Genomic DNA, 10,503 nt, shown 5'->3' with positions numbered 1-10,503 from the left:
TACTACATATACGTTCTGCTTAAAATAAGCCTAAAATTCAGTCAGTGGCAGTAATACATCGGAAGTTGGTTTGCCAACCGCCATCTTTTGCAGCATTTTGCGCATGACTCAGGGTTCTAAAAACGCGGTAGTAAAGTTAAAATAATTTAAACTTTTATTCCACTGTCCTGCCTCTTGCATTTTAAAATCTAAACAAATTAACAAATAAAATGTACATTCCCGTGTTGCTTTTCCACTTGCGCCAGACAGATTGGTTTCACCTTCGCTATTTGTGTATTGCATTTAAAAACGTGGCGTTAAAAGGTGTCCAACTTTTATGAAATGCTTCTATAGGCCATACGTTTTTTCATTCCACTGCCCTGAATCTCACATTTTTAAATGAGAAAAAAAAACCTTTAATGGCAATTCACACAGAACCCTTTTTTTGCCTTCCACTGCAATCAGTGGCGTCATGCCCATTCAAAGTGAGGGGGCACGTGCCCCCTCAGATTTTTCCTCCCTGATAATTTTTTTGTCACAACTTTATTCCTATTATGCTCCATAATATACCAGAGCCTACAACGACTCAAATGTATTCTTCTGGATGTGTAATAAATCGGTCAGCATCAGCCCGCCCCTTTTTCCTAATATGGTGTCTGTATATATCAAATCTAGAGCGCTACGCGCGTCTTTCGATAGGAACGCACGTTGAGCTTCTATGTTTTACAGATGGTCTTGAAGTGGTAAGTGGGCAAAGCAACAAATCGGCATTGAATTGGTTATCGGATGATATTAAAAGGTAGTGGGATTATTTGTGGTTGACCTGGAAATTTTAACTTGATCAAAAAGTTATGGATTTGATATTAGCTGTGAATTCAGAGCATTAACTTAAGTTGTGTCAGTGTAACATTATCGATAGCTAGCCTAGTTTAACCGTAAACTAGTTGGCTAACGTTACTGCCATACAAAGCCATAGTAACGTTATCTGATCGGTTTTGAAACATAATAATGAGCAGTGTAACTACAGTATTTCAAGTATTTTACTAAAGTAATGTTACATATTACATTTGATTTGATTATTTTTTTACATTTCTGTCAAATATTAACCATTTTCAAATAAAAGGGGTAGTGTTAACCTTATTCAGCACTGAAATCTGTCAAACTTCTTTCAAAGTCCTTCATCACATATTAATATTAAAATAACTTAATTTCAGAGCACCACAAAGTCAGACCTCAGCACCTTTATGTAGCCTACCTTTAATGTAAGATCGTTCTTAGGTCACATACCAATTTAAAATCATAACATAAAAACTGCAATGGTACTGTTTTTAAAATCATGTGTAGTAGGCCTAAGTGTTACAGTAAGTGTGTGTGTAAACATGCTTTAATGAAGCAGACTTCAAAAGCTTTTGAATTTGAGCTTACAGTTCTTTCATCAACCTGTCTTTTACATAAACTTACAAAATAGATACTTTAACTTAGTCCTCAGATAGAGGAGGGTTGCTGCTAGCTCTGTTAAGGTATTTCTGTCCCTCCCAAACTGCATTGAAATGGTATGTTTAGCAGCCAGAATTTAAAAATTTTCAGGGGGAGAAACCCCCTTACCCCTCCTAACATGATCCATATCACCCGTCAGAAAACAATTGCAACGTCTCAGATTGTGCCCCCCCAGAATTTTGGCTTGCATGACGCCCCTGACTGCAATGCTTTTCCATGTGAACTTGCGGTAGATTGATTTGACCATTGCGCTCTCATCTCGTGCACGACATGACGCTCAAGTTAAAATATTAGCCTACATTAAAAAAAAAAAAAAAAAACCTCTAGAACTTGTTTAATTTTTTTCATTCGACTGCGTCTCACAGTTTTAAACATAAAAACACATTTCGTGTGAACTTTAGAATGTAGCCGACTACAGAAAAACAGTGAGGTAGCTTGAGATTTAGAGATCTGATATTTCTTCTCTGCAGTAGATAGTGAATATTTAGGAGGTTGTATGTGTAGGAGTTTATTCCCATGCGACACAGTGATGTGTGCGAGTACTCGCCTGTTGAAATGCAGAGCCTTGAAATTCCGAGAGCCTGCTTCCTAGATGATTAGCATAGTTCATGCTAGCAATCTCCAACAAAAAGCTTCTTGACAGGTTTCTTTTCAGAGATAGGTATACTTTCCATAGCAATTTAAAAGAAATTCAGATTAGTCAAACAGATGTTTGATAACCGCTGAGAATCTAAAGATAATTTTTGGGAACATGGCATAAATTTCAATTATCATTAGTAACAATAATGATAGTAAAAGATATGAAATATATAAGTATTGTGCTTTAGCACTCATCTGCTTGGTTTAAAACCTAGTGAGCTGCCTAGTGAGTGGAAATGAGTGAACACAATCTTTTATTTAGTTTTATTCAGTTTATTTCTTTAACTGCATGTCATTATTCATAATTCAAAACTCCCTGTTGATGCATTCAAAAACAATACAGTATCTTCATACATATCAAGAGCAACAATTAAAAACCTGTACATCTGTGTTCAAGGTGTCCCCTCACGGACTGCTATTTACACACTCAGCATCTTCCCTGCAGAGGGCGCCACTAAAATAACGGCTACTCCAGGTCTTGCTTCAGACCCGGCAGGTAAAAATCTGCAACACACTGCTGCCTGCTTCGTCATTTTCTATACTTTAGAGTCCTGTCTAGTGTCTACACTAAGTCAAAATGAAGGAGAGGACGCTTATGCTATAAAGGAAGTAGAACCTTTACACAGAAGCTGACTTCTTTCTTTTTTTGCCCCATCTGAACACTTGAAAAACACTGGCTTGCGAGTGGTGACCTCCATATGCACTGAATGGGGGAAAGCGAAATAGCAACCGCAGACAGCCAGTTGGAGGACCAGCACCAATGAAGGAAAAGAGATCACGTCAAGAATTTAGACTGGGCGGCTGCCTCAGTGAGGTTCTCTACTGGTGCAGCGGTTACTTCCTTTATATGACAGAATGTCCTCTGCTTTCATTATCTTGGGCCGGACTGTCTGGCACACAGGGGTGTAAAAAGCACTGAGAAATTATACTGAAGGATGAGTACGGTGTCAAAGATTTACAGTATCTATCCAAAAACATATTTGAGTGAAAGTACAAAAGTTTGTACATGTAATTGTACTTGGTATTTAAAAGTAGCTTTAGAAATCAAATCAAGAGACAGTGTTTTTTTTTTTGTTTTTTTTTAAGAGAAACATTGCAAAGCAACCCAAACTGTGCAGAGCAACCTGTTTAATCATATTTTTCAATGTTCTGGGAATATGACTCAACACACAATTTATTTTAAAAAAAAAATATTTTTTTTTTTTTTAAAACAGTCGAAAAATTGCTAAACTTTAAATCAAGCAGAAACTGATGTTGTTTGACACACAAGTATAGTTGTTTATATCATCGTTATTTATAATTTAGATTTTTTGAATTTCCTTTTATTTTTATAATTGTTTTTCATTTTATGTTTAGTATTAGTAATTGTATGTGCTTTTGTTATTTTATTAGTTTTTTAAATAAATATTTCTATTTAGCTTTCATTCATATTTATTTCAGTTTTAGTCATTTAAGTACCTCAACAAACTTATTGGTAACACTTTACAGTAAGGTTTCATTTGTTAACATTAGTTAACTACTTTAGTTAACTAAGAATGAACAATACTTCTACAGCATTTATTAATCTTAGTTCAAATTAATTTCATAATTTACTAATATATTGGTAAAATCAAAAGTTGTATTTGTTAACATTAGTTAATGTACTGTGAAACTAACATGAACGACAGTATTTTCATTAACTAACATTAACAAATACTGTAACAAATGTATTGCTCATTGTAAGTTAATTCATTAACTAATGCTAACAAATGAGACCTTATTGTAAAGCGTTACCTACTAATTTTATTTCAGTTAGTTACAAAGACAACATTTCTACTTTTAAGTTTTTCATCTAAACATTTTTAATGGTTTAGTTAACACTGATTTATAGACTGAACAATGAACTGTTTTCATTTTATTAGGCCAGTGTAATATGTAGCCTACTTTTTAACATTAAATTAAATTGTAACAATAATAAAAAGTATGCCTTTTTTTCTTATAGAAATGTAATTTTGCAAAAGTATAAATATTCAGTTTTTAAATAATACTTGAGTATAGTAATGAAGCACATAATCGCTCAAGTACTTTACACCCCTGCTGACTTTTATCCTATATTTCTAGAATATAGATATAAAAAACATTTCCTTTACCTTCCTCTTTTAATAAAATTGTTCTTCTTCTGTACAATGGCTGACTCCTTACAAGGCCAATATAGCAAATTCAAGTTGAAAATTCAAAGCTGAAACACTGTTTGTGTTTTGACATTTGAAAAGCGTCAAACTCAGAGGGACAAACGTTGCCCCTCTGTATTTCTCTCGGTAGGAGGAAAGAGAATGACATCATTGATTAGCATTTAAATGGCACATTTGCACTGATAGGAACCTTGCAGACATTGTTATAAAAAAAACATTGCATTGTTGTATTCATATATCTGTTGGCTCAGAGTATGGCTCGTTTTTGAGACTACATCTCTGAATACTGAACATCTAAGGGTCTAAACTGTCTCCGGTACGAGGAAACCTATATAGGGCGGGACACTGTTTGGTGGGCATGCTAATTGTTATCTTTGTGGACTACATAACTGAGGTCTTTGTATCTCTAAATCTTGATTTTAATATGTCGTTGAGGACACAATGTGCAAAAACCACGGTGGGCACTAGTGGGCATTCAAGCTGTCAAATCAGATTTTTATAATTTGAAGCTGACAACAGATGTTCTATAAAACATTGCGATTGGCCTCCTGGGCTGTGGGATACAGTATCATGCCATCGGGACATTTGATTTCAATTGTAAGGGCCAGTGCTATTAAAACTAGTATACTCACTACAGACATGCAAGATTGAATTATAAGAAGAATTTTAAATAGCAAGCCTCTCGTCAAGCCAATGGCACCTCGGTTTAAAATGGTGCACTTGTCTAAGGATAACTCGACAGTGCTGTATATTTCTGATATGTGAGACATTGGGGGGGGGTAAAAAAAAAAAAAAATTGATATGTCCAGGGTCTATAATTATGTACAATAAGCTTGCTTATAAGATCTGCTACAGTAAGGGAAATGCTACAGTGCCTATTAACGTTTTGGAAAACAAACAAAATCTCCCCCCTCACAAAAATAAATCCGAAACGAAACATTTACAAGGCTCATCCCAGTTTCTGTACAGTACGTGCTGATGCCAATGGGATAATCGGGTACAAAGTCAACATCAATACCCAGGCTGGTTGAGGATTCTGAGAGCAGTGAACTTCAGATGTACAGCTGAACGCTGTGTAATACTCGTGTAAGAGCCCTGATTTAAAGTGTTATCACTTAAGATCATTGTATCACTTTTCCGAATTGCAAATTGCTAAATGCTTACAGGCTGCGTATGGCAACAGAACTCGCATGTGATTTTTTTTATGCAAGCATTTATTGATATGTTTCAGCACAGTAAAGATCTCCAGTGATAAATTAACTCACACTGGGTTATGTCTGCAGGATAAAATTCTGATTTATAATATATAACTTTTGGAATACTTAAATTTGTTTATCCATTTGATAAAATACTATATTATTTTAAAATACCAAAATGCATGTCTATAGGGATGCATTTCATTCGAATTAATTTATCATGGATGATTTTACCGTGCATATTTCTATCACTCAGCTTTTTCGATGAGCTTGCCTAGAGCTTTGCTTGGTATGACACTGAACAGAAAGAGATAGCACTTATTGCTCAGACAGTTCTGAGGTAAAGATCAATGCATAAGCTGGTGGTACAGCATGTCTGATTATCACCGGATCTCCTTTAAATTTTCGGTTTCGATTCACCAGCCTGTGTATTTTAACAGTACACAAAATTACGAATCTCATATCTTAGGTAGAAAAATTCCTACCGCAATTTTTGATCAGTAAGTCTTACAAAATGCATAGAAGACCTGTATCAAAATGCCCTTTTTTTCTTCTTCTTTTTTTTTTTTTCTTTTTGTCTCCTGAAATGAAGATTCCGCATGATGCTGGATGCTGATTGGTGGAGGGCTCGGGAATTAGGACCAATCAGGCCTTCGTTTTCTTTTCTTTTTTTCCCATAATTTTTCTGAAATGTGGAGGCCAATGAAATGGGTCTGAAAAATTGAATCAGAAAGCATACAAACGCAAAAAGTATCACAATGGAAAAAAAAAATTGGGTCCTGATTTTGAGCTTGAGGGAATTCTATGTCTCGTATAAAGGAATATCGCATGAGGCACTTGTAATGGCTCTCTTTCACTTTGACTCACTTAGCTGAAGTTTCGCAGAGCGTGTGCAGAATATTTTCCTCGACTCGTGAACCAAGTCTTGCAAAGATATAGATGTTAAAGAGGCAGAACAGTATTGTGTTGCACACTTTCTACTATGCTACGTCTTGTTCTTTTACTTGTATTTGTTTCTTTTTTTTTGGTAAACACTGGCTAAAGAAGCAGAAGGCACCTGGAGAGGTTTGATACGGCTCACTGGCCTTATAATAAAACTTTAGTTCTGTTATCTTCCTTCCCCCCCTCTTTCAACAGCAAGACCACTGCGCACACAGCAGGGGAGGGGTTATAGTCCAGTCACAAACAGCAAGCAGCTAATAAAATCTCTTAAATTGAGGGTGCTAGTCCTGGTCCTGAAGATCTTTTTTCAATCTAGTTTACTTTCAGAAGTGTAGCTCTTCAGGGGCATGACTGAGCAACCATGTTTTAAATAAATCTTCTTTTTTATATAATAGAATTTTTGTTGTATTTTTATGAAAATAAATGGAAAATATGCTAAATAAAAATGTCAAATGATATGAAAAAGACATGCTATGAAGAAGGACACCATGAATCATAGATGCATACTAACTGACCTTGCAGTTACTGTCACGCTAGCCACAACGTAATGGCAGCATTTGCTCATTTTCTCTCCTTGGCCACTAGATGGCGATAAAACCAAGTCTTGATCGGCCTGGATGGAGACCTCTGTGGTATCTGGATGATACCAATGCAACACACACAGGACCATATAGATATGGATTTGAGATGGAAGAGGAACTGATATGATGGCGGTGGTGTTCTGAAAACCACATATAGAGACGGAGCTGGAGAGGCTGTATGTGTGAGTGTATGGGTGTGTGTGAGAGAGAGAGAAAAGAGAAGAGAGATTTAAAGGGATAGTTTACCCCCTGCACCCAAACAAGTAAAAATCTGTCAGCATTTACTAACACTCATGTTGTTTCAAACAGGTATTACTATTTCTTCCATGAAACGCAAAAGAGAAATTTTGAAGACAAGCTAAAAAGGATGCAAAAGCACCATGAAAGTTTCACAAAAGTGGTTCATATGAGTTGAGAACTATATTATGTTAACATTAAAAGTCAATATGAAGTGTAATATATTTGTGTGAAAAACAACCAAAATCTCAGTTTTTAAGGTGTGGTCACATTAGTGAAATTCCATAGGCAAAAAAGATTCGTTGTCTACTGTCAATAGTGTAGCGATGTATGAAGCACCGCTCACACAGAAGTTACTCGGCGAGTCTCCATGACCAACTGAACCAAATGCGAAATCTATGAGGGGAAATCTTTCGCCCTTACGCAGAATTCCTGATCACGGGGGTTTCCTATTCAAATTACTGGATTTTGCCTGCATTTCTATTCACTGAAATCTGCCCTAGCTGTCTTCATGCAAAAAGTAGCAATGTCTGATTCATTAACAAATTGTTCTTTTGAGTCTGATTTTTTTTTAATGAATCAGTCAATTTGATTCACGAAAACTAAATTTGGCTGTACCAGCTCCACAGCAGTCTTCTACTCGACAGTCAAAGCGGCATCACGTCACAAAAGTGTGGGCTCGAAGGAAAACTGTGAAGAACAATAACGATAACTATAAAGATAACTATATTGGCATCCGCACCAACTGATGATAACATTGTTTATTATAAGCACATGTTGCAGTTAAGTCACCTGTCAGGCTCTTTAAAGCATGATGGATTATGATTGGCTGCCAATGTTTTTTATCGTTTATCAGCTGGAAAAAAACATTGTGAGATTGATTCCAACAGTATTGTTCCACTGTGTCATAATCGTTATAGTTGTGGTGTGAACTCCACTATTCTCATTGAATTAGAATGATTATTAAACTTATAGACATGTAGCCCCGCCCCTTTTCAGTATTGTGTTCTTTCTTCCGGTTTGTATTTCCACATTTCCATCTTACGGATTTATAAATGAAATCTTCCGTCTATTGTTGTGACATCCGCTTCAAACATTACAATGCTCATGATAACTTTAGTTAAGTCTACAATACTGTATGACTTCAGTAGACTTGGAATATAATACAAAAGTTTTATGAGCGATTTTTTGGTGGTTTTGCATCTTTTTTTAGCCTCAGTTCCTATTCTTTCAAGTGGAAAAGAGCAACCAGTACAACTCTTCCAAATTTCTCCTCAAAGAAAGAAAATCATACAGGATTGGAACAACATGAGGGCGAGTTTTTAGGTGAACTATCCTTTTAAGGGATTTAGCATTAGGACCACAGTCCTCCCTTATTCTGGCTCAGCCTTTTCCCCTCTAAAACCTGAGAGAGTTTGTGAGGGCTGGGGACTAGCCAGGGTCCCGGAGGTGTTGTTGAAGATCCAGGGCCCTGTAGAGGCCACTGAGTGGAGAATGCGATGCTGATTTCAGAGATGCTATGAGCCGATTCTGCACCTGACCCATCATCGTCATTGTCCAAAGGCATGAGGAAGGAGAAAGGTGCGCGCGGTGTGACCTCCGTTGTGCTGGTTCCGTTGTTATCCCTCTTTTCTCTTCTGACACTCCCTTTCTCCCTCTCAGGGAGGCCGTTTTCTCTCTCTGAACTAACATCCTTCACTTTTTGTCTTCTCTCCCCCATGCTCTTGCTTTTCTGCCTTCCCCGTCGTTGTTCCCCCTCTCCCTTCCTTTCCCCCCGTGTGCCGTCCTCCTCTTCCTCCTCCTCCTCCTCCTCCTCCTCTTCTCTCCGCGGCCCCTCTCGACCCCTCAACGTGCCAGGTAAACTCCTCGAACGCATCTGTTGCTCTCTTCTTCGTCCGGAAACTTCGTCCGTGCTAACATCCTTCGCCCGGCCCTGCTTGCCCTCCTCCGCTCCTCTTCCTCTGCTCCTTCCCTCTGATTCCCTCCTTCCCTTCCCCCTCCTCTCTCTCCTCTCTCGTCCACTATCATCCACCCATCTGCTGCTCCTCGGAGGAGAGCGATCTACTGCTGCCACACGCGGCTCCTCGGAGAAGAGGGAGGAGGGGGAAACAACTCCAGATTCACGGTCTGAGATAGAGAAGGAGAAAGAGTTGAATGATAAAACACTATCAGCCCATCTTCATGTAAAACTACAAAAGAAGGTATCAGATAAGGGTTTGATGATGGAGGAATGGGTGGATGAAAGAGAACGCAACCATGTGATGCACCAATGACTGTTCTGAGATCAGTAAGGGGTTACTGCCTGCAATTTTAACTTGAGTAAAGGGATGTGATGGAGTTGGCGGGTGAGAAATGGTTTTCTGTCTTTCTGAATGCTTGAATAAACTACATTATGCCAGTGAAATACAGCATCAGCAATCAACATTTAAAAAAATGTATTATTAAAAAAAGTATTATTATTGTATGGTTATTCTTTATGGGTATGTCAAATCAATATACAGTATGGAATAACTTGGGAATCTTTGCAATGCACTCATATTTCTTTAAGGCCACAATTTAATGGAAAAGCAGTTACAGCAAAAGTGAAATAAAAATTAAAAAAACAGCAAATTTAGTTGACATATAGAGTAATAGATTTGGAGCGATATATTCACTCCAAATTTGATGTGAATTTGATGTGAATTTTGAATAAACTTCCAATAATAATAATAATTTGAATTTTTTATTATTTATTATAAACACTTATATAAGTTTGGGGTCAGTAAGTTTTAAAAAAAGGAAGAAATTATTACTCTTGTTCAGCAAGAAAGCATTAAATTGATCAAAAGTGATAGTAAAGACATGTTACTGTCAATGGTTTCCTCAAAAATATTAAGAATTAAATTAAATATTATTCCAGAAAAATCTTTGCCATCATAGGAATACATTCCATTTTAAAATATATCAAAATAGAAAACTGTTATTGTAAAATTGTGATAATATTTCACAATTGCTATGTTCACTGTATACAATAAATGCAGCCTTGATAAGTGAAAGAGACTTCTTCCAAAACAAAAAAATCTTATCGACCCCACGCTTTTAAACATATATCACACACACACACACACACTGTTAAATATATAATAATAGTATTATATATTTGATATTTAATAACATGACACCTCTAGTTATAGGAAACAGAAAAAGCTGAATGTAGAAAGCAATATGAGAACTGCGAGATGATGAACATAAAGAAAGACAAAATGACAACCAACAGGAACG

At 36.7% G+C, this 10,503-nt stretch overlaps 1 protein-coding gene across 1 annotated transcript in view; it reads right to left on the bottom strand.

The window, feature by feature from the left end:
• Positions 1-2,378: 2,378 nt before the first annotated feature.
• magixa (MAGI family member, X-linked a) overlaps positions 2,379-10,503 on the bottom strand; it is a 49,577-nt gene continuing 41,452 nt past the window's right edge. The window contains exon 17 of the mRNA XM_084086378.1: positions 2,379-9,369. Coding sequence (XP_083942504.1) covers positions 8,597-9,369 — 773 coding nt within the window. The 3' untranslated portion in view covers positions 2,379-8,596. The remainder of the gene's footprint in view (positions 9,370-10,503) is intronic.

Source organism: Abramis brama (assembly GCF_963993115.1).
Source record: "Abramis brama genome assembly, chromosome: 16".
Classification (NCBI taxonomy): domain Eukaryota; kingdom Metazoa; phylum Chordata; class Actinopteri; order Cypriniformes; family Leuciscidae; genus Abramis; species Abramis brama.
The sequence above is the reverse complement of the archived record's forward strand: the minus strand, read 5'-3'. Positions and strand labels throughout refer to the sequence as shown.